This window comes from Cucurbita maxima, unplaced genomic scaffold, assembly GCF_002738345.1.
Source record: "Cucurbita maxima cultivar Rimu unplaced genomic scaffold, Cmax_1.0 Cma_Scf00047, whole genome shotgun sequence".
NCBI classification, from domain to species: domain Eukaryota; kingdom Viridiplantae; phylum Streptophyta; class Magnoliopsida; order Cucurbitales; family Cucurbitaceae; genus Cucurbita; species Cucurbita maxima.
Window position 1 is genome coordinate 153,630 of NW_019272063.1, and position 22,374 is coordinate 176,003.

At 38.2% G+C, this 22,374-nt stretch overlaps 4 protein-coding genes across 5 annotated transcripts; 1 reads left to right on the forward strand and 3 right to left on the reverse strand.

Annotated features, from left to right (window-relative positions):
- Positions 1 to 124: 124 nt before the first annotated feature.
- LOC111470794 (T-complex protein 1 subunit theta-like) lies at positions 125 to 6,467 on the reverse strand. The gene is made up of 13 exons (XM_023116415.1): positions 6,071 to 6,467; positions 5,125 to 5,387; positions 4,892 to 5,038; positions 4,641 to 4,802; positions 3,780 to 3,857; positions 2,790 to 2,923; positions 2,291 to 2,363; positions 2,123 to 2,200; positions 1,891 to 2,013; positions 1,725 to 1,819; positions 1,139 to 1,348; positions 755 to 812; positions 125 to 515 (listed from the first exon to the last, which is right to left on the reverse strand). Exons 1-13 carry the CDS (start codon positions 6,216 to 6,218, stop codon positions 447 to 449), a joined length of 1,638 nt encoding a protein of 545 aa, XP_022972183.1. The 5' UTR covers positions 6,219 to 6,467; the 3' UTR covers positions 125 to 446.
- A 312-nt stretch (positions 6,468 to 6,779) lies between these two features.
- On the reverse strand, positions 6,780 to 11,117 carry LOC111470754 (dnaJ homolog subfamily C member 18). The gene is made up of 3 exons (XM_023116353.1): positions 10,339 to 11,117; positions 9,425 to 9,493; positions 6,780 to 7,583 (listed from the first exon to the last, which is right to left on the reverse strand). Exons 1-3 carry the CDS (start codon positions 10,615 to 10,617, stop codon positions 6,969 to 6,971), a joined length of 963 nt encoding a protein of 320 aa, XP_022972121.1. The 5' UTR covers positions 10,618 to 11,117; the 3' UTR covers positions 6,780 to 6,968.
- A 172-nt stretch (positions 11,118 to 11,289) lies between these two features.
- Positions 11,290 to 13,477, reverse strand: LOC111470755. Of its 2 annotated transcripts, none has more exons than XM_023116355.1 (5): positions 13,155 to 13,477; positions 12,606 to 12,840; positions 11,977 to 12,280; positions 11,800 to 11,877; positions 11,290 to 11,667 (listed from the first exon to the last, which is right to left on the reverse strand). In XM_023116355.1, the coding sequence occupies exons 2-5, from the start codon at positions 12,836 to 12,838 to the stop codon at positions 11,617 to 11,619; spliced, it is 666 nt and encodes a 221-aa protein (XP_022972123.1). In that variant the 5' UTR covers positions 12,839 to 12,840; positions 13,155 to 13,477; the 3' UTR covers positions 11,290 to 11,616. The 2 variants fall into 2 exon arrangements, with proteins under 2 accessions (XP_022972123.1, XP_022972122.1); XM_023116354.1 differs by having other exon boundaries at positions 13,049 to 13,473.
- A 1,201-nt stretch (positions 13,478 to 14,678) lies between these two features.
- Positions 14,679 to 21,719, forward strand: LOC111470762. The gene is made up of 5 exons (XM_023116361.1): positions 14,679 to 16,147; positions 18,570 to 19,141; positions 19,234 to 19,453; positions 19,921 to 21,331; positions 21,424 to 21,719. Exons 1-4 carry the CDS (start codon positions 14,900 to 14,902, stop codon positions 21,268 to 21,270), a joined length of 3,390 nt encoding a protein of 1,129 aa, XP_022972129.1. The 5' UTR covers positions 14,679 to 14,899; the 3' UTR covers positions 21,271 to 21,331; positions 21,424 to 21,719.
- Positions 21,720 to 22,374: the final 655 nt, after the last annotated feature.

Genomic DNA, 22,374 nt, shown 5'->3' on the forward strand with positions numbered 1-22,374 from the left:
AATACTCCATAAAACAAATAAAGGCTAAAAAGAAAGTCAGCGAGAGAATGAGTCCATAGTTGAGAGTAAAATTCCATAAATTTCTTGACAAATATTAATGAATAGAAACACACCTGAATAATCGATCCAAATAAACATGGGAATTGAGAAACCTACCTAATAAGCTACCCTTGGCATAACCACGTTCTGATTGTATCATAAACAAAAGAGGCCTCACTATAACAACATCATCAACAGTACAATCTATCCAACAGACAAAACCGGTGACTAAAAAGAAATAGTCCTGCTAGTAGTAGTGGCACGCGTAAAAAGCCACATTTCCCCAACCAAGCCCCAAATGCAATGGAAACACCACCCCTCTCTTCTTTTATATATATATAAAACAAACCATTTTAGTATCTTAATCAAAACTTAAAGATAAATAATAATGTAGCCCAATTCAGCATTTAGTCCTCGTCCATCCCTGCAGGCTGCTGTCCTCTCCTGGGACCTCCTGCTGGTTTTGACATTATAATCTGCAACATGGGTGGAATAATAACGTTCAGTCCAAAACATATTTAAAAATACATTACGCATTATCTCCTGCTTCAAATTCATGTATTATGCAAGCAACCTTCCAGGATTAAAACTTAACAAGGTCAATAAATATTAGAAGGTTGATCTTGTGAGTCTCAGCAGTCCTATGTAAATATATATGATCTTAACAAATTAAATGTCAATGCAAGCAAGCATCAGCAGATTAATACAAGGGTACCTGGTCGACTCGAAGGACAGTACAAGCAGCATCAGCGGCATACTTAAGAGCAAATAACCTAGAAAAGAAAAAAAGCCAGACAAAAGCGCATGTCATCATGAGTTAGCAGCATCCCTAATGACTTTTTTTAAAAAAAAAAAACAAGAATGAAGTCATCACCAGTAACATGCATTTAACAGGACAGATTTATCGTATAATGATGACTACCTTACGAAATAAGCAAGGCACTAACTATATCTTGTAACATAATTATATACAAGTAAGAATTAAGAAAAATGCAACTTTACAAGAAAGATACACAATTATATATTGTATGAAGCACCGAACTAAGAGTTTCTTGAGAATAATCATAATTTTTCACATTGTAAGAGAATGAAAACTGACTTAGTAATGTGAAGATCCCAGATATTCATCGTGGAAACATCCTTGCAAGTCCCTTCCTCCATGTCTATACCCACTCTGGTAGTTCCGGATGCATGCTCAGCATACAATGAGGAAATTATCTCCATTGCATTTAGCCCAGCATTTTCAGAAAGAGTTTTTGGTACCATCTCAAAACTTTCTGCAAATTTCGCAATGGCATACTGATCCAATCTACAGACAAAAGGAAAAGTCGTCAGTGTTTCTTCAATAATAGAATAGAATGACTCTAGTCCTCATTTCAGCATCCCTAGGAAATAATTCAACACATTGACCAAATCAACGAACAAACATGCATTGATCTGAATCAAAAAGAAAAGTTAGAAAACATTAACGTGTTAAATGGGACATCTAGAGCTGGCATTACATGACTTCCCGTGACATTACATGACTCAAGTTTGCATTCACTCTGATTATGTCAGTTGTGTAAAAAAATTTCCTTTTCTTGCCAGAGAAATGATGCTGTTAAGAAGCGATTCTGTTCGATAGTAAAAAAAAGTGATCTTCACTTGTGCAATATTAAATTTAAAAAAAAAATAAAAAGAAATACCCAGTTTCTTTAAAAGAGAACTCCTTCACTCTTCTAGCCAACTCAATTTCAGTAGCAGCAGCACCAGGTACTATTCGGCTGTCCCTCGCCATTGCCTGACAAAGAAAATCATTACGCAAGCTCCAAATAATTCCAAAAAACAAACAGTACATATGCAGAGAAATACTTTGTAGGTATTAACTCCATCATCAATTGCCCGTTCAAGATCATCCAGAATACTATCGGTACTTCCTCGTAACACAACTGTTGATATGGAGTTACCCCCCTCTTCATTCTTCACAACTGTGACCTATTATACAATATCAAAGGAAAATAATTAGTAATTGTGCCACAAATCAAGAGGCAATCATGAAAAACTGTACAATATAAAAATAATTAAGTTCATACAGACAACATACCCTAGCACCACCAATTTCTTCAACTGAGACAGAGTCCACGTGACCCAAGTCATCTGGATTTGGCTGGCTAAGCTTCAACTGTCGTTTGGTGGGGGTGGGGGAACTATGTCAATAGCAATGAAGAAAACAATCTCACTTTATCAATAGCAAAAGCCAGAACAAGCTTACCATGGCTACAGCACCAGTTGTGCGACAAAATCTCCGCAACTCAAACTTTGAGCTAATTTTTAACACCATAAGCCTGCAGTGCAACAGTAAATGAAACTAAAGAAAGAATCGAAGGGGAAAGAAAGATTGAATCTTGATAGTTCATCCATATCCAACACATCACAAACCAACTCTTCCCAACATGCATCACCAAAGCAAATTAGTACCATAAAAATTCCTATCTACTAATTTTAAATTCTAAAATCATACAGCCGTATCATAGACATAGATTTGGATATATTACAAAGTTATAAACATGCTTGAACCTGATATGGAGTCAGTAAAACAAAGAGATGGAACAACGCTTTTTCCTCCATCACCCAACAGAATCTAGTGCACATCAAACGTACATTTCTATGAGTGCAATGAACAAGAAATATAGCATTTTTATTCAGCAACCACATTTTTAGAACTTAACTGGAGACCAAAAAACAACAGAGAGAAGGAAAACTCAACATACTTGTAGCGCTCACAGAAATGTAGAGCCATTTCCCCAACAGCTGCTCCACTAACAATTACTTTAGCCCCTGAATCTGCAACTGCTTTTATCAGCTCCTCAACTTTAGCTTCCTCCGTTTTTGCATAGTTTTGTAGCTACAGTTGATAAGCATGTGGATAAATTGATATTAAAAAAAAATACAAATGCAATTGCAACCAAAAACCTCACAAAGAGCCCAAAAGTGAAAGAATGCCATTTTTTTCATCAAGAAAAAGTAGGACAATATCTGAACCAGGCAAAACAAGAAGATAATTATAAGCAATAAAACAAGAGAATATCCAAAAATAAGATTTATAATTTCCAATCAAAATAATAACAAAAAAAAAAAATATCACTAAGAAGCAGGACTCCTTTTCTATTTTCCATGATTACTCCACTACCAACCAAAATTGCCTCAAATAAACGAAGAGACATCTAGTTAGATTAATACATTATTTATTGGAAATTCAAGCTGAGAGATATGACATATATAAGAAGTGCCTACAAAACAAGCAGCCCAACCAATGAAGCCAGCCAAAAAATGAGCTAAAGATACAAAAAGAGTTCTAATTCAAAAGAATAAGACCTGAAGAAGAATTATAAAACTTCTAGAAGAGAATGCCTAAATAGAAGCATTAAACATATCAATAGACTGAACCTCCTTCCAGACCTATCAACACCCCTAGAAGTTCTCCTGTCCCTCTCAAGCAAAATTCTCAAACAGCCAAAAAAAGAAAATCTAAATACCGAAGAATTCAACCCTTCTCCCGAAATGGAAGGTGAAACAAAATCTCCTCCGTCATCATAAAACAACATCTCTTATGGGTCAAAGAAATATCAAAAGACGCCAAAGGCAAAGGAAGCAATCCAAATCTTCAAGTACTTCCCAAAAAGAATATCTTGGTACAAGATTACCATTTGAAAATGGGAAAATTGAAACTAAAAAATAGTATAAAAATTTTTGAGATCTACCTCCTCAGCAGTGTGAATCAGTACTGTTCCTTTTGTTTCTGTTGCAGATGTATCAACGCCACCAACAAATACAGCAACCTTCATAAAAAAAATGTTGAAGCAAATCAAGCCAAAATAACTAGGAGAAATAATTTCACAATAATATTTGAGAAGTACAACAAAATAAGAGTTTGAAATTCTTTTTAGTTATAAAAAATTATAATACAAATCAAAGTTTAATGCAACCAATATTCAAGCAATTTTACTTTGCAAAAACCAAAGCGTTAAAAACAGGTGAAGATTCCTCATCATCTATCACAATCACCAAGACAGCATCCCCCAAAAAACCCACTTAAATAGCCAAGCCTATCATTAATCATATAATTTATGTAAGCATACAGCTGACATTTAAAACCACATAATGTAGAAGCGAAAGATAACAACACAGCTATCCCAGATGCAGATAAAAGTCTTAATTCTTTTTTCCTCTTTCTTCTTAAATTTCATTTCTGCAAGCAGAAGGAATTAGCACTTGGAATTTAAGAAATGCTAATTTCATTTCTTAAAGATGAAATGATCTGGATGCCATTAACAAGGATTTTATTAACATCCTCTAACATTTTTCTTCTTTTTGCATGAAACAAAACTTATCCTAAGAGAATCACTGCCATCTAATCTTGGTTAGCACATTAGCTGGGAACAACACATCATCGAGCAGTAATAATTACATAATTAAACCAGTTGTAAGCATATGAAGAACAAATAAATTAAATTAAAAAGAAAAACATGTATAACCTCGCAGAAGAACATGAATCAACAATAGGCAAGTACATAAGAAACACATTCATCATGATGGAAGTGTAAATAAATGGTTGTTCATACCTTGGCCTTCTCAATTCGCTTTATACTTCCCACAGCATCACTTTTCAAGACCATGCCGCGCACTACTGAAGAATTATGCAACCCACCTCCTAATAACTTTGCAACTCGAACATTGTCCACATTGAAATTTTGCGGATTCTTAGGACATACTTGAATGCATGCCTGCAACACAGAAAAAATGTATTCATAAATTGGCAAGGAAAGGATTTACAGGATAATTACTCAATTGTAACAAGAGTAGGAAAATATACATCAGCAACTAGAGAACAAATAAAATCTTCTTGTCCAAATTGCTTGCTAGCAACAGCAGCTTTCATTCGCGAAATAACTTGCTCTTTGTTTTGAACATCCATGTTCTCTGAACCCTTCTCCACTAGTTCATTCAAAACCTCAATAGTCTGAACCAAAGTGAAGACATGATATTAAAATGGCATGTTACAAAATTTCATCTATGTTTTCCATAACCATTGTAAAAGTGAGAAACCTTATTGATTCCTTTCGTGTAGCCACTGATTATTTCGCTAGGGTGCAGACCCATCCTGATGAGCTCTTCAGCGTTTTGTAAAAGCTCCCCGGCAAATGAAATTGTTAGATTAGCTCCATCACCAATTTCTTCTTGCTGAGCTTTACCTGCTAAAACCAAAATTTTGGCTGCAGGATGCTGTACCTCTAGTTCATTAACAATTGTTGCAGCGTCATTTGTGATAAAAAGCTTGTCTAGATGATTAATTACCATCTTATTCATTCCTGAGAAAAGATACTTAAGAATAAGGGCATTGACATAGATAGTACGTTTGGAATATATTTCAAACAGTACAAAAACTCTAGAAAGAAAACATTTAAAAGCAGAGGCTATAGAAGCACTCCTTGAACAATATTGTCTTAATTATTCTCGCAAATTTCTACATTAAGCTCCAACCTTAAATGTTAAGTAAAAATTACCAATAGAGCTTTCTTATACATGATGGCTTTCTAAAATTTTGATTGCACTGAAATATGTGGGTGGTCGGGGGGATTTGAATCTCAGTTGAGCTATGCAGGTACTTACAAATAGCTCAATTCAGAATGAAGTTGAAATGTTTTCATTACAGCAGACGTACAATTGCAAATAAACTTAACCATTATTTGTCTCGCCTATCCAACCTTTGTCTTTATAACTGCAAGGTTAATCCTACAGTTCAGATTGGATTCATTGTCCGATCTGCAATGTAATGTATCTCTGTCTGTCTTCAAAGAAAGTTCGCCTCTTGGAAGGGGAAACGATACCCTCCCATAGTTGGCGTACAAAGATAAACCGACAAAAAAATCATACTAAAAAACCGGTGACGCAAATGTGCGTCACATTTTCGTTCTAAAAAACTCTAAATAACATAATATGAAACGAAATGGGGAAAAAAGGAGCAGTGGGGTTGAGATCAGAGGAAACATACCATTGGGACCAAGAGATGTTCGAGTAATAGTGGAGAGCTGTTTGCAGGCGTCAATGTTCTTGAGAACAGCCTCATCCAAGCCGGAGAGATGCTTGTGACCCTCTTTAAGCATGGATTGAATTCCATGAGACGGCAGCTGGAAACCCATCTTCGAATTCCTGTGAAAAGCCTGAACTTAGAGAGTGAGAAACTAGAGGTGGGGCAGGAAATGGCACAGGAGATGAGCAGACGTCAAACCCCAGGAGTGCGAGCGAGTAAATGAATGCAATGGAGGGAGAAGGAGAAGCAAGAAAGCCCTAGAAGTTCAGTAAGTTGGAGTATGGCGGAAGGGAGTGAAGGGTTTTAGGACCAAATGAAATGCTCTATTCACCAAACTCACTTCCCGAATGTGCCCTAATTTAAAACTCATCATATTACAAAACTCCTCAACCTCGTGTGTATGCTAAATCTAAATTTAAAAAAAAATAATAATAATAATAATTTAAGTACATTATTATGATTATACATTTATTAAATATTTAAAATCTCGATGGAAATGTCGAAATACTATTTATATAAAATTGGCAACGTCAATCGAAATATTCTCTTGTTATAGCTTGTTTAAATTACATTCTAGATTCCTAATTGATTATTTTGTATGGGTCATAATTTACATTTTAATAATCATGTCTAAAAGGAATATAATTTTTTTAAAAAAAATGGATGCACCTAGAATCAAGAAAGATTATCATTAAAAAAAGGAGAAACAAACATAAACTTGCTCAAATGGCCCCTAAATCCTTGATCCCAAGGCTATGAGAATCAATAAAACAACAGATATTCATCCATCGCCACATTATGTGCAGGGTTCGAACACGACACATTTGTACACCTTAGCTGTTGCAGCTAAGTTTAAACTTCAGTTGAAATCAGCTTGAAGCTTGATGGACATGTAGAGAAGAGTGAGAACAGCCCCTTGAGGAAGTGGTGCATATCTTGCAAGATTGGATCCCACCCACATAGCCACTACCACAACAGCAACTGCACTGCTGCTACTTTTCCCACACACCCAGCTTGCAAACGAGAGACATATGGCTAGTAAAACACCAGCTCTTCCACCCAGCAGCCATGCCACTAGATGTCCCATCTTATACCCCGCGTCCAACTTCCAGTCGAACAACACCACCAGGCCGCTAAAGGTGAGGGACAACTGGGAGCCGAACGTTTGAAGTAGAAACAAAGACAAAAATGTTGTTTTCAGCACTTCGACAAAGGGGCTTCTGAGTTCGCTGCTGCTGCTGCTTCCTTCCTCCTCCTCATCTTCATCAATGTGGGAAAAATCCTCTTGGAATCTATAATATTTCTGATCTCTCTCATACTGTCTCTTTTGCTTCAGTTCAGCCCATCTATAGCTTCTCGATCTTTCTTCAAAATCAGGACTATAATACCACTTTCCTCTGTATCGCCTGTCAGTACTTTCTTGAAGCTTCAATGCTTGGTCATACTGAGCTCTTGTCGCTTCATTAGCCAATACCTGTTCAGAAAGTCAGCATAGAGTAGACGTTCAGGCTTCTGGTTATAAACCAAACATGACATCAAATCTTTAGAGTGACTAGCAGAGTGAGTTTCCATCTGAAAAGATTTTGTTTCAAGCTTAATTTCTCCAGTGATTTACAGGTTCATACTGACAGATCTATGGATTCATTTTTCCAGATACCAAAGATACAGCAATCCCAAGGAAGGGAGAACGCAAAAGAATATCGAATTCTTGCAACTTACCATCGATAAACACGGGAGAACACAAACATCTTCCACCAATCAGTGAACATAAATCATTAAATTCAAGGGAAAAGGAAAACATAAGACATTCTTACATCAATAAATTATTGAAACTTACTTCAATAAACATCGTAGGAACCAAACTCTTCCACTAAGCAGTGAGCAAAAGCTTATTTTACCAACTTAAGAACATATATTCTTATATGAATCAGGTTATCCTTGTTTTAACTATAGGACCAATCACGCGTTCAAGGACCAAACAACTCCAACTAGCTTTCGATTCCCACATACAAACAAAAGTGAATTCAATTAAAGGAGGAAAAGGAAGGAAAATAGAACAAAAGCTCTATACATGGTATTAGGATAATGCTACAACAAGAAAATTATGTAGTTTTATGCTACGAAGCCTACTATTGTAATTTTTGCTAGAAAGATTTATTTGAGGTGTTTATGTTTGGGTCATTGTATGACTTTTGTTATATTATTATTATTATTATTATTATTATTTTGAGTCACGTGGAAAATCATACTTAGGTGTAGATTGCTCTTTTAGCTAATCAACGAAACGTACTAGGTTTAAATGATAAATGAGATGTTGTACATAATTGGTTGTTTTTGTGAATAAAACTGTTCTACATTTTGATGGCTGAGTCTCATCACCACTTTGTAGTTCTCGAACTAAGGTTGCAGGTAAGCCCGATCAACAAGTGTTCAAAGCTTAAGTAGTGAACTGGTTCTCCTTATTTCTTGGTTTTTTATCATAAGGTAACTTTCTCTAACTCTCCTTGGGATTGTGTTCAATTGATTTGGGAGGTTTTAGTATCTGTAAACTGGGGTTCACGTCACTAAAGGGTTCCTAACTACAAATTACTAGGATTTTCATATCATTTGGGTATCACTAGGGTTTTAGTATTTATGATTTGAAATTAGGAACGGTTTCGTTTGGCTATGTGAACCCCTAATTCACAAATACTAAAACCCCCAAAATCAATTTAGCACAACCTCAGCGGAAAGTTAGACAAGATTACCTTGTATTGAACCCAAGACGTAAAGAGAACTAGTTCCCTACTCAGAATTTGAGCACTCTACAAGACTCATTAAAATCTAAAAATGTTTCATTCCCAAGAACAAAAAACAACCAACATTTAAACCTAGTATATTTAATTGATTGGCCAAACGAACAATCTACCCTAGAGTATGGTGTCCTATATAACTATAAACAAAATAATAAAATAAAAATAACACCTAAAATAAACCTTGCTAGCAAAAATTAAAATAATAAATTACCTAACAAAAAGCTCCATCATTTTCTTCTAGTAGCATCATTTAACACCACCACATATAGAGGTTTTGTTCATTTTTCCTTCCTTGACCTTCCTTAATTCAGTCCAAGCTAGTTGTAGCTATTTGGCCGTTGAATGCGTGATTGGTCTTGGAGGTAAAGGAAGGACATCCTAGTTCATATAATATTCTCCTACCCTCAAATAATGAGACCATGCTTGCTTTTGTGTTCATCAATATTTGTGGATTGTGAAATGAAATAGTGTCTATCACAAAAAAAGTTATAAAATGGAGTTGCAGTATGAAGATACTCACTTCATATGCATGTCGTATGCTCTTGAAGGCATCAGCAGCTCGCAAATCCTTGCTAACATCGGGATGGTACTGTAGTTCATAATAAAAGTACATTAAGTGGGTGGCTATTATTAGCAGGGGCACACAATAGAACATTTGGAACAAAGTGCCTAAGCAAACATTTGAGACAATGAATATTTCAAATCCCCACTGATTAGGATGGGGAGAAAAAAAGCCTAACACTTGTAACTATCCAAGCAAGAACCATGCTCCTTTGGGCACTTTCACCTCCCACAACCTTGCTTTGGTTGAGAAGAGTGACACCCGAATTTACCATTGAATAATCTGTTGATTCTTTCCAACCAAATTGTAACGGCCCAGATCCAGGCTTTCCCTTTCAGGCTTCCCCTCACGACTTTAAAACGCGTTTGCTAAGGAAAGGTTTCCACACTCTTATAAAGGGTGTTTCGTTCTCCTCCCCAACCAATGTTGGATATCACACAAATACACCAAAAGAATTGATATCAAAAGCTTCTTTGCTTTTTTCTTGAGAGAGTGACCAGAAAGCACTTGAGAGAAGTTATGTTCAAGTGCATATTGAGAATTCCAAGACAGCCCAATGGTCTGGATTTAGAAATTGACCAGCACGGGATTTACCACATCATCCAGATAACCATATTGAGCCAAAACCCTTTTTCTAAACTACAATCTACATCCTTAGCCTTTCTCTAAATCAACCAAGAACATGGCATGTGTTGATACAAGCTTACAGCATATAGGGAAAACCTAAATTTAACGAAATACAAAACACCAAATATATTCCCAAACTGGTCCGACATACCACCATTGTTCTATAGTCGGTGAGATTCTAGAGCGCAAACAATTAAATTGTATAGCTAACACGAAGAATCAAGAGAATCTGAATATAGAGTTACCTTGCGAGCGAGCAGACGAAAAGCTTTCTTGATCTCCTTGGAGGAGGCAGCGCGAGGGACGCCGAGTACCTGGTAATGGTTGCGGTCGCCGTCAATGGCGGTGGACGAAGAAGCGACGATGGGAGTGGATCGAGGAAGGGGATTGGTTGATTTGGAATAGGGGTTGCAGGAGTAAGTGCGGCGAAGAGAATTGGCGATGAGTGAGGAGTAGAAACTGATGGCAGAGGAGGAAGAGGAAATGGGGATGGGGATTGGCCCCAATAGAAAATTCGCCTGCATTACGCTTCTGGCTCGATCATGGAGGCGTAAGCAAACGGTGTTTGTGGACCTCTTTTATCAAATCTAACCATTTATTCCTTAGCAACTGCAGATGGACCTCTTCAAAGGGCGTATAAATGCGTGGGAGATATGTGCTGTGGTGTTTTGGCTCAGCTAAAACACACAATGAACTGACGGTGGGTATCTGTAGGCGTGCTGGATTCATTCAACACCCAAGAACATTCCTTACTCACCCTTCACCCTTCAATGTTGCAGCGTTGGTAACCAATAGGATCCGGCCACGTAAGGGAAGAAAGCTGAGGTGGAATCCATGTCAGCACAAGTGATTTGCCCATCTCTGTGCCTGTACTCCATAGCTCCACCCTTTTCATCTCCGTCTCTCATTTGTATTATAATGATTGCCAATTTCTGTGCTATTCGTTCATTCAATTGTTCTTACTCTTCCTTCCACTATTGATTTCTTATATGCGAAGGAAATGGCCATTTTCTTCATATTCTCTACCCTCAAAATTTGACCTTTCCAACATAAAACAAACCCTTTTTACTCAAACTTTCACATTATCTGAGTAACAAATTTAAAATAAAAACACAATAAATTTGCACCGTAACTAATTCTGGACCATTTTTCAATTTGGGTGGGTCATAATCATCACCCCCCAATACAGAACCCAATTTAAAATTCACCTTCCATTATAAAGAACAATCGTTTTCTTTTTTTACATTACATTTTATACAAAAAAAAAAAAAAGAGCAACTTTTTCTTTAATTTGGTAAACAACTCATCGCTTTTGCGGCTCTGCCTAATAAACTAAACCAACCCACAAAACTGGACTTGTTTAGCATCAAATCCAATACCAAATTCTGACCCACAACTCCAAAAGGGCACAGCAGAAGAAGCAGAGCCTTAGGATGAGGTTGAAATTGAGATTGTGACTGAGGGATTATCCATCTCCTCTTCTTCATTCAATTCAGCATTTCCCAAAAGAACCAAAAAAAAATTCATTCTGAATCAGTCTCCATGCTTCCCATGGCTTTCAACCCAGTTGGCCTCTGTAAATTCAAAACCCACGAACAAAAAGAAAAGGGAAGGCATTTTCTTCAACTTCTACTTCAACCCAGAAGAAAAAACAAGCAATTTCATTTAACAGAGATGATGGGAAAGAAACAAGCAAAGTTATGTACCTTCTTTGTACTCTTTTTTTCCCTCACTTCATATCTCTCTTGGCTCATTTCACTCAGCCATGCCCCAGGGCTCACCAGCTGCCACAAACAAACAACCATTAACAACAAACAAACATACATACAAACACACGGCGATAGGAAAATGGGGGGAAATATGGTGTTGTTGCAGTTGCTTACAAGTAAGCTTCTCTGAATCATCTTGGCCCTCTTTTTGGGCCTTTGAGGGAGCTTGCACCCCTTCATGGCCATGAAGTCTTCCTCCTTTTCTTTGCTTGACAGAGCTATAAACAGCTTCGGCCAAACAAACCCTCTTTCCTCCGCCTTGTTGTTGCTGTTGCCGTTGCTGTTGGTTGAGATTCTTCCATTCTCATCCACCACAGCAGCGCCGGCGGATCCTCTGGTGGCGTAGTAACGGTCCTCCTTCTCCGGCGACGGGGATGTGCCTGCACCGTTACGCAGCGTAGTAACGCCCTCAGAATTCCTGTCACCAAACAGATCCACAACACACACAATTGATTTACCTCGAATTTCTGGGAAAACACCTCTCTTCAATTGCCCTCTCTTTGGTAGCTGGGGGAGGAGGAGGAGGAGAAAGACCCAAGAACACAACACAACCACAAATACATGAACCCAAGTAGCCCATAGAAACACAAATAATGAATGAATGGGAACATCCAAACCAGAAATTAACAGAGGAGAGAAAAGTCATAATCGTCCTTTTATTTATTTATTTATTTTTAATCAGCTTTCTCGGGAATCAAAAAGAGTGTGGTGGAACAGGAAATAGGCGTGAATTTCTGACTGACCTAGTTAGGCGATTAGGTTGGAGTGGGGTTCTTTCTTTCTCGGAACCAGAAACCACACAGCGATCGGCCCGAGATGCGATTTTCTTCCGTAGACCGCCGCACAATCGCTCGGAGATCTCAGGGTCTTTGATTCTAGCACATCGCAGTCGCTTCTTCTTTGCCCACTGTAAGAACACCTCCGGTTCTAAAGGCTTACAACCTCTCTGATTCTGATTCCTCACCTCCGTCTCCATACCTGCAAAGGGAAAACAAAGAGAAATTTGTAAATTTGCAATTGAAACGACTATGGAAACGGAATGAAGCAGACGACTAATCCAGATTCTGCCGGAACTCTCCCCTTCTCAAGTTCTCAGAGAACTCCATACAGAGAAAAGGAAAGCACATATGAGACTGAAGAAGTGGAAGAATCGATCTCTAATCACAAGATCTGGCGAAGAACATACCCTCATACAATCGAAGATTGTAATTGATGACTGATAAATCAAAACGCATGGGAGCAGAAGACGAAGATGAAGAAGGGAAGGGGAAATGAAGAAGAAGAAAACTTACAATGAGAACAGGAAGATTCTTATCCACAATACAAGAAGGCTAATCCGATGGAAGAAAAACCAGATCTCCAAAGGAAATTGAAGCTGCGATCGTGTCAATCAATTTGATGGCTCGATGACCTGAAAAAAATTATAGGAATAATCGGGTTTCAGGTGAGGGAATTTTCGGCATTACGAGAGAGAGCGCGTGGTTGAGTAAGTTTGGAGCAGCAGAGCTTAATGACGTCTGAGCAATGGCTATGGCGATCGTCTTCTTTGCTGTTGCTGTTGCTGTTGCTGTTTCTGTTTCTCTCTCTTTCTCTTGTCTTTCTTCAATCTCGCTTATGTGCTGCACATTGCCTCGGCAGTGATGATATTAAAAAAAATGGAATTCCATCCTGTCCCTTGAGCAGTCCCATCATGGGCTCAATGGGCCCAAATGTTGCTCCTTTTGGGCTGCTTCTTCTGGTGAGAGCCCATGTTAGGCCCACGGGAATCATATGGGCCTATAGAATCATTTATATAACAAACGAACGGAAAATAATAATAATAATTAGCATAATTGTAAAATTTTAATATATAATATATATGTATTTGTATATAAAAGTGAAGCATGTGGGAGATGATTAATATAGACATGTCCATAGATGATTATTTAATTTGGTTTATTTTTATACTGGATCTCTAATTATTAAATAACTCGGGACATTTTTTTTCATATTTATTTATTAGAGCTAATTTCTCTTATAAAAATATTCTAAAGGATGTGACGTCTTAAAATATAAAATTACTTCAATGTCAAAATAAATGTAAAATACCTGAGAGAAGTCATACTAAAAACGTCATTATTAATTCCATGAGATTTGATTCGGGTGTTTCGGAGTTATTTGGTATAAATTTCAATACAAATAATCGGGTAAGAAAAAGGTATTTTGAAATACCTCGGTATGAAGGAATATTATTATTATCATTATTATGTGTACCCAAATGGTTCGAACCTGGAAAGTGGTGAGTGAGCAGCAACGCAACCAACCAGCCCCGTTACCCCACTAAACCAACAAGCTACGAAACATTTAGGTAATAGATGTTTTATCAAATTACTTAAAACTATAATTTGGTAGTTTTCAAATATATTCTATTTATATATATATATATTTATATTGTTTTACAAATATCTATCGAGGAAAAGAATGGTGGCACAAACTACTGTCATCGAGTCAGTAAGATGAGTAGGGTTACTACGACGATTGAAGAAATTGATTCACATCGCTTCGTGGTTCGGTTCAACATTCTTGAATCAGTCAATCCCAATTTATATTATTTGGGTCAAGTATCGTTGGTTCATGTTTAGATCTTTATGATTGGACTTGTTTATAGCTAATTTTGAAAGTTGGGTTGTTTTATTGTCAGCTTTTCACCATTAGTTTGATGGAGTTTTCAAATTATTTGGTGTATAAAATAAAAATTTGTAAATGTTAATTCAAATAAGGTATAACTCAAATGATTTGAGTGTGGTGAATAGATTGAAGAATATTTTTGGAAGTTATTGAATTTTTTGAAGAGAGGGAAGGAAGCAAGACCATAGTCCACAGGAAACAGACGGGCGTAGTGGAAACGAGATCGGACGGATGCAATTTGTTGGAACACGTCAGGTTTAGCCAGAATTAACCCTCCAAGGAAGCTCACCGGAGAGAGATCACTTCCGTCTTCGGTTGGCGCTGACGCCCACTTCGACTTCAAACTCACCGTCATCCTCCACCTCTCAAAATGATGCCGCCGGAGCTCCAGTCCCGTTCGTTTCGTCCTCACATCTCCGCCTCCACTAGTGCCCCCTCCTTCTCCTCCGTCGGCAATGGCAGCCCCTACGACCAAAACCCTAGTGCCTATCTCGATCGTCACGGTTTTTCTTCTTCCTCTTCTTCAGTTTCCTCTCCCTCCAGATCTTTCAAGAATTCTCGATTCTCGCCTTCTTCCTTCATCTACAACCCGCGTATTGCCATTGCCCTTGTTCCCTCTGCTGCCTTCCTTCTTGACCTTGGCGGCACCCCCGTTATTGTGACATTGACTATCGGCCTTATGATTTCTTATATCCTTGATTCCCTCAATTTCAAGCCTGGTGCGTTTTTTGGTGTTTGGTTTTCTCTTGTTTTTTCTCAGTTTGCTTTCTTCTTCAGCTCCTCTTTTAATCTCACTTTCAACTCTATTCCTCTCGCGATCCTCGCTGCTTTCCTTTGCGCCGAGACCAATTTCTTGATTGGTGCCTGGGCTTCGCTTCAGTTCAAGTGGATTCAGATCGAAAACCCCTCTATCGTCCTTGCTCTCGAGCGCCTCTTGTTCGCTTGTGTGCCGTTTGCTGCTTCCGCTCTGTTTACTTGGGCGACTATATCGGCCGTAGGCATGCTCAATGCTTCTTATTATCTCATGGGCTTCAATTGCATCTTCTACTGGCTTTATTCTATTCCTCGCCTGTCGTCGTTCAAGAACAAGCAAGAAGCGAAGTTTCATGGTGGAGAGATCCCTGCCGATAATTTGATACTTGGTCCCTTGGAGAGCTGCATTCACACCTTGAATCTTTTATTTGTCCCTCTACTTTTCCACATTGCATCTCATCACTCGGTGGTATTTTCTTCCGCGGCTTCCATTTGTGATTTGCTACTCTTATTTTTCATTCCATTTGTCTTTCAACTCTATGCGTCGACGAGGGGTGCACTTTGGTGGGTCACTAAAGATGCCAATCAGCTGCACAGTATTCGGGTCGCTAATGGCGCTGTCGCATTAGTTGTTGTAGTTATCTGTTTGGAAATTAGAGTTATTTTCCACTCTTTTGGGCGCTACATTCAGGTGCCACTGCCGTTGAATTACCTTCTTGTAACTACAACTATGCTTGGAGGGGCAGCAGGAGCTGGTGCTTATGTTATGGGTATGGTTTCGGATGCTTTTAGCACTGTGGCGTTCACTGCTTTGGCTGTGATAGTTAGTGCTGCCGGAGCAATTGTAGTGGGATTCCCAGTAATGGTACGTCGTTGACTTTCTATGATTTGAATACGTGGCATGTTTTTAATCCGCATCTATGGATGAACTATATTGCACGTTGTGTGGTAGCAGTGAATATATTGCTCCATTTTGTCCTGTAAACTGAACTCCGGTAGTAGAATTGCTTATGAAGATTTTTGGTAGAGGAGTATGTGTTGGATGGTTGATATAGTTTTGCTTATGCTTTCACTGGAAAGACGAGCCAACTATCTAGTTGTTTCTTGAGGCAGGAATTCCGAATTTCTTTAGTTCTTTCTTTTTATTTTTAATTTTGGTAATAAGCAAACCAAGCTGGTGCTTCTACAAAGATTTTCTGTTAGGGGTTATAACGTATCAGTGAACACGTTGAGATATTGCATTCTTAAGCTTGAGATCTTTTTATACCTATGCAAGGATAAGTCAGTCAGGTCCTACCTCATATTGTTTTATTATGAATTAGGGTGGTCGATTTATCCCATTGTTTATTGGCTACTTCACGAGGGCATATTCCCTTTCAAAATTTGGTAACCAGGGTATGAATCAAGATATTGGACAAGTTTTATTTCTCTGTCAACAATTTTTGATTACTTATCTATCACGCTCATGCGTCACTGTGGTGAACTTGTTTAAAGCTAAACTCTCCATCACAGTGGTCGCTTTTCTGCTAATTCTCTGGTTCCAGCTCTCTCTATTAATTTTGCCTCTTTTCACCCAAGTTTGGGTGAGACATCATTGGGTAAGCTAAGGTGCCAAAGAAGGCGAAAGTATTTTGTTGGGTGTGTATTCAAAGTAAGTTCAACAAGAACCCTCATCTCTGCTTATCTTCTAGCTGGTGTGTGGAAATTAAGTGCAGCTCTTTCCCCTTTGTGCCTTTTCTGGAGACATTTGGGCCAGATTATTTAAGCTCTTTGGCATTCATTGGCATTTTTTTGAATGGAAATGGTAGGGGTCTTATCCAACTAATCTATGGGAACTCGTTCAAAGCGCAAGCTAGTGTTTTGTGGTTTAATGTTGTTATGGTTACATTTTGAAGGATTTGGCTCGAGAGAAAATAGAGGGTCTTCAAAGAGACTTGTTCTAGTTCGGAGGAGTTTTGGGTCTGAATTATCTCTTTGCACCCTTTGGTCTTTTTGGTCATCGTATCTTTCTTCAATATAGTCTCAGTTTCTTATCCCCAAAAAGGATTTTTTATTTTATAAAAAAGTAAAGAAATGGGGGGATTTTTTAAAGTAAATTTTTTAATGTTAGTACACCAACGACGAAGTATGTTGTGCACGGTTACAAAGGAATTCCTCCAGAAACAGTCTTAAAAATCTTGTGATTCCTCTCTTTCCACTAAGTTAAGAGGCGAGTTCTAATCGTCAGTTCTGAAGTAACTTAGCCTTGCCTTTGAATCTTATGCTTTCAAGAATCTTCAAAAGCAAAGCGTTCACATACCAACAAACCAATTTCATAAAAGAGAAGGGAGAAATCCTTAAAAGACAAAGTGCAATGAAGAAAAACGTGATCTATGGATTCACCACCTGTCCTACAAAAGTAGCAACCCGAGGGTGCTAGGCCAAGTGAGAAAATTTGCCCCGTAGTTTGAAGGTAGTATTGAGACTTCTATAGGAGAGCAACCAAAGAGATGCCTTAACTTTATTATGGATTTTGAATTTTCAAATACGGTTGGCCAAGGGGGTTCTCAAATGGAGTTAGACTTAGTAAGTGTATCATGCGCAGAAATCAAATTAGATGAGAATGTACCTCTATTCTCGAAGTGCCAAAATATTATGTATTGACTCTCTTTTAATTGGAACAAATCAAACTTCTTAGTAAACATATCACTACTGATTAGCTCTCTGTCAAAAAGTTTTCTTCTCACCCCAAATCCCAAACTAGGCACTCAACAGTCCTAGACGTTGCTATGGAAGCCCATTCTTAGATGAAGAAGCATAGATGTCGAGGAATAGGGAGGAGAATGAGGCCCAGTCAGCTCAGGCATCCTCCCAAGAATGAATATGTTGGTCGTTGACTCTGCTTTGAAGTTCATAATATTATAGAATTGTGGATATTTTATTTTTTGTGGATAATTAATTCTTTAATCTTCTTGGGAGTTCCTCGAACCATTGGAACATGGCCAAGGAGTTTTCTCCACTGTTTATACTTGCACTTGATATTTGAATGCCAAATTTATGCTTTGCTCCTTATTCTATGGCAGAGGTTTTGGAATCTTTTTTTTGTTTTTTTTGCAACGTGCAAAACTTCTATTCTGTGTCTGTACGCTCCGGGAAAGAGGTTCATGTCAACTTGCATTCAAGTTTTTTTTTTTTTTTCTTCTTTTTGTAGGAATTAGGACATGTGAACATGGGGCAATAATATCGTCCTTTCTGCAGATTTTGATTATTTGACACACATTGCTTCTTTGTTGTTTGTTATCTTGCAGTTCCTTCCACTGCCATCTGTGGCTGGTTTTTATCTGGCTCGGTTCTTTACAAGGAAGAGTTTGTCATCTTACTTTGCTTTTGTCTTCCTTGGGAGCTTAATGATCATGTGGTTTGTGATGCATAATTACTGGGATCTAAATATTTGGCTGGCTGGAATGTCCCTCAAGTCTTTCTGCAAACTCATTGTGGCTGATGCGGTGCTTGCCTTGGCTGTTCCTGGTCTAGCCATATTACCGTCGAAAGTTCAGTTTTTGACCGAAGCCTGTTTGATTGGCCATGCTTTATTACTATGTAACATTGAGAATCGTTTTCTAAGTTACTCCAGCATATATTATTATGGCCTTGAGGATGATGTGATTTTCCCAAGCTATATGGTTATTGTGACAACATTTGTAGGTTTGGTCCTGGTACGTAGACTCTCTGTTGATAACAGAATTGGACCAAAAGCTGTTTGGGTTCTCAGTTGCCTGTATGCTTCAAAGCTGGCAATGCTGTTTATTACTTCCAAGTCTGTTGTATGGGTGTCTGCTATTCTCCTACTAGCAGTTTCACCCCCATTGCTCCTTTACAAGTAATTATAACAAACCTATTCTTATAGCTTTGTTCTAGTTTCCGTTAACCTTGATACTATTGAGACTTCAACTTTCACTTGGGATCTTACAGGGATAAATCAAGAACAGCCTCCAAAATGAAGGCTTGGCAAGGTTATGCACATGCTGGCGTGGTTGCTCTATCAGTGTGGTTTTTCCGTGAAACGATATTTGAAGCTCTTCAATGGTTCAACGGGAGGCCCCCATCAGATGGTTTGCTTTTAGGGTGCTGTATTTTTGTGGCAGGGTTGGCTTGCATACCTATAGTCGCTCTCCACTTTCCTCATGTCCTGGTATTTATTTCTTATTTATTTATTACTGTCTTCTCTGTCTTCTTTGTAAGTTCTCAACGTGAACTTTATTATTCAAATGTCTATACAATGACTCAGTTTGATGCACCGTCTGTTCAGATCTGTATTACTTTTCCGTTATGAAAAACGTTAATCAATTAAATAATTATCTACTGAACTTGCATTTGGAAGTCTGTCATTACTGGGTATGAGGTTAAGAACAACGTTCTTCAAAGTTTCACTAGTTAATTCAACAACAATAATTTTTGTGGCACTTTGCTATTTGCGTAAACCATTTGCTGCGTTTCTTCAAAACTCGCTGAAGATGCATATTGGAGTAGACAGTTTCTTTTTATTAGGAAAAAAACCTTATCAATTATTTTTTGCTTGATCTGTTTTCCAATTTATTTATCTTCAAGAGTCAATACGCTTGTGCGAATTAATTACCCTTCTCTACTTCCTTTTTGCAGTCAGCGAAGAGATGCTTAGTGCTAGTTGTGGCAACTGGTTTGCTATTTATCATGATGCAGCCACCAATTCCCTTGTCTTGGACATACCGTTCTGATCTTATTAGAGCAGCTCGTCAGTCTTCTGATGATATTTCCATCTACGGCTTTGTTGCCTCAAAACCTACCTGGCCATCTTGGCTGCTAATTTTAGCAATTCTGCTCACTCTTGCAGCTATTACATCCGTATTGCCAATTAAATATATTGCTGAGTTTAGAGTATTATACTCCATAGCTATGGGTATTGCACTTGGCATTTACATATCTGCCGAGTACTTCCTTCAGGCAGCTGCCCTGCACATCCTTATAGTTGTCACCATGGTTTGTGCTTCGGTGTTTGTGGTCTTTGCTCATTTTCCATCTGCTTCAAGTACAAGGCTCTTACCTTGGGTATTTGCGTTGCTTGTTGCTCTCTTCCCTGTGACATACCTTTTGGAAGGGCAAGTAAGGTTAAAAAGCATCTTAGGAGATGACAGTGTTAGAGATATGGGAGAGGAAGAGCAGATGATCTCAACACTAATAGCTGTTGAAGGAGCAAGGACGTCGCTGCTTGGCCTTTATGCAGCAATCTTTATGCTTATTGCCCTGGAAATAAAGTTTGAACTTGCATCTCTCATGCGAGAGAAAACTTCTGAAAGGGGTGGAATTAGACACACAAAATCCGGTGAAAGTGGCATTGGTAGTCTTAATACGAGAACTAGATTTATGCAACAACGACGGGCTTCTTCATTGTCGACATTCACCATCAAGCGAATGACAGCAGAAGGAGCATGGATGCCAGCGGTTGGAAATGTTGCTACAGTGATGTGTTTTGCTATATGCTTAATTTTGAATGTCAATCTCACAGGTGGTTCAAACTATGCTATATTTTTTCTGGCTCCGATCTTACTGCTTTTGAACCAGGACTCAGATTTCGTTGCCGGATTTGGGGACAAGCAAAGGTATTTCCCTGTTACAGTAGTGATATCAGCATACTTGGTCCTCACTGCGATGTACAACATAGGAGAAGATGTTTGGCATGGAAATGCTGGATGGGGTCTGGATATTGGCGGGCCAGATTGGATATTTGCGGTTAAAAACTTAGCTCTCCTGGTTCTTACATTCCCGAGTCAGATCCTTTTTAACAGATTTGTATGGAGCTTCACAAAGCATACGGATTCAACGCCACTGCTAACAGTGCCCCTTAATCTACCATCTGCCATCATGACAGATGTGCTTAAGGTTAGAATATTGGGGGTTTTAGGAATTATTTATTCCTTGGCCCAATATGTAATCTCCAGACAACAGTATGTGTCAGGATTAAAGTATATTTAGACAGAAGACTGTATTCTGTAGATTATGCGGTGCAAATTTTCAAACAAGCGGTGCAATTAAGGTTTGTTCCTCCGGTCTTTGCTGCTTCTGGTATTTAGTACTGCTTTAATAAGTAGTCCTTAACGCTTTGTTTTTCTTTCTTTCTGTCTATAGGAGGGTAGTGATTTAAGAATATTCCCAATTGTCTAACCTCCTCCACGAATCAATGGTATCTGTTACATTTGTCGGCACAGCAACACAAGTTTCGATTTTGATTGAGCATGCTATAAGATAACAATGTACTAGAGAATAGAATCTGGCCATGTGTATTATGTCGAGAAATTTTGACATGAAGCGCTACTAGAGCCTGTCAATTTATCACCTGTACTTCCAGTGATTAACTGATCTTTATCACCATGGGACACACTGAATTTTGTTTCATGTATAACACACACGATGCCTTTTGTCTACTTGTTTATTTCCATTCAGAATCTTTTTCCCCAGCACACATTATTCAATTCCTTTTTTCCTTTCTGGAAGCCGGAAGGCGAGATTTCCTTCATGGTTAGTTCTAGGACGAGATGAGCCTACATTTTTCAAGGAATAGTGACCATAATCTTGCAATTTGTATGACTGTAGCTGTTGATAAAGAAAGGATGGCACTCTTTGTCTTGGTTTGTTTTATTACTTTTATCTTGAAATAACGCCACACATAATGATTCTGAGTAACTCGTCCTCACACAGTATGCAAGAAATGTTCAAATGAGGTTAACGGGCTACTGGTTCATCCAATTTCAATGTACATTATATGCCTTTGTAGTAGTAAAACTTGTGTAGTTTTCACATCTTTTGATGACAAAGTTTCAATTTACTCGGTTGAGTTGGTGGTTGCAATTTCAACAATTTTCCGAACAAAGTACAATCAAGCCTTTCTTAAAATATTCATTTCAATTGTTTAGCTCTATAACTTTATGAGAGTTTCCTCATTTTCTTTGGAGTATACCATCTATTTGATATAGCTCCACCGTGGATCACATTGTGGATTATATAGTACCGACCACTCCTTATCGCACCCTTAGCAATTCTCTCTTTGAACCACTCTTATTCTACGTATGAAGACTGACC

Coding starts and splice junctions, on each gene's coding strand:
- LOC111470762 (XM_023116361.1), top strand. CDS start 14,900: ATGATGCCGCCGGAGCTCCAGTCCCGTTCGTTTCGTCCTCACATCTCC. Junction 16,148..18,569: donor TAGTGGGATTCCCAGTAATG/GTACGTCGTTGA, acceptor GTTATCTTGCAG/TTCCTTCCACTGCCATCTGT. Junction 19,454..19,920: donor TCCACTTTCCTCATGTCCTG/GTATTTATTTCT, acceptor TCCTTTTTGCAG/TCAGCGAAGAGATGCTTAGT.
- LOC111470755 (XM_023116354.1), bottom strand. CDS start 13,097: ATGCGTTTTGATTTATCAGTCATCAATTACAATCTTCGATTGTATGAG. Junction 12,281..12,605: donor CAACCTAATCGCCTAACTAG/GTCAGTCAGAAA, acceptor GTTTGGTGACAG/GAATTCTGAGGGCGTTACTA. Junction 11,668..11,799: donor AAAAAAAGAGTACAAAGAAG/GTACATAACTTT, acceptor TTGAATTTACAG/AGGCCAACTGGGTTGAAAGC.
- LOC111470754 (XM_023116353.1), bottom strand. CDS start 10,617: ATGCAGGCGAATTTTCTATTGGGGCCAATCCCCATCCCCATTTCCTCT. Junction 9,494..10,338: donor TTCGTCTGCTCGCTCGCAAG/GTAACTCTATAT, acceptor TATGAACTACAG/TACCATCCCGATGTTAGCAA. Junction 7,584..9,424: donor GCATACGACATGCATATGAA/GTGAGTATCTTC, acceptor CTTTCTGAACAG/GTATTGGCTAATGAAGCGAC.
- LOC111470794 (XM_023116415.1), bottom strand. CDS start 6,218: ATGGGTTTCCAGCTGCCGTCTCATGGAATTCAATCCATGCTTAAAGAG. Junction 5,388..6,070: donor AACATCTCTTGGTCCCAATG/GTATGTTTCCTC, acceptor ATCTTTTCTCAG/GAATGAATAAGATGGTAATT. Junction 3,858..4,640: donor AGCGAATTGAGAAGGCCAAG/GTATGAACAACC, acceptor TTTTTTATGAAG/GTTGCTGTATTTGTTGGTGG.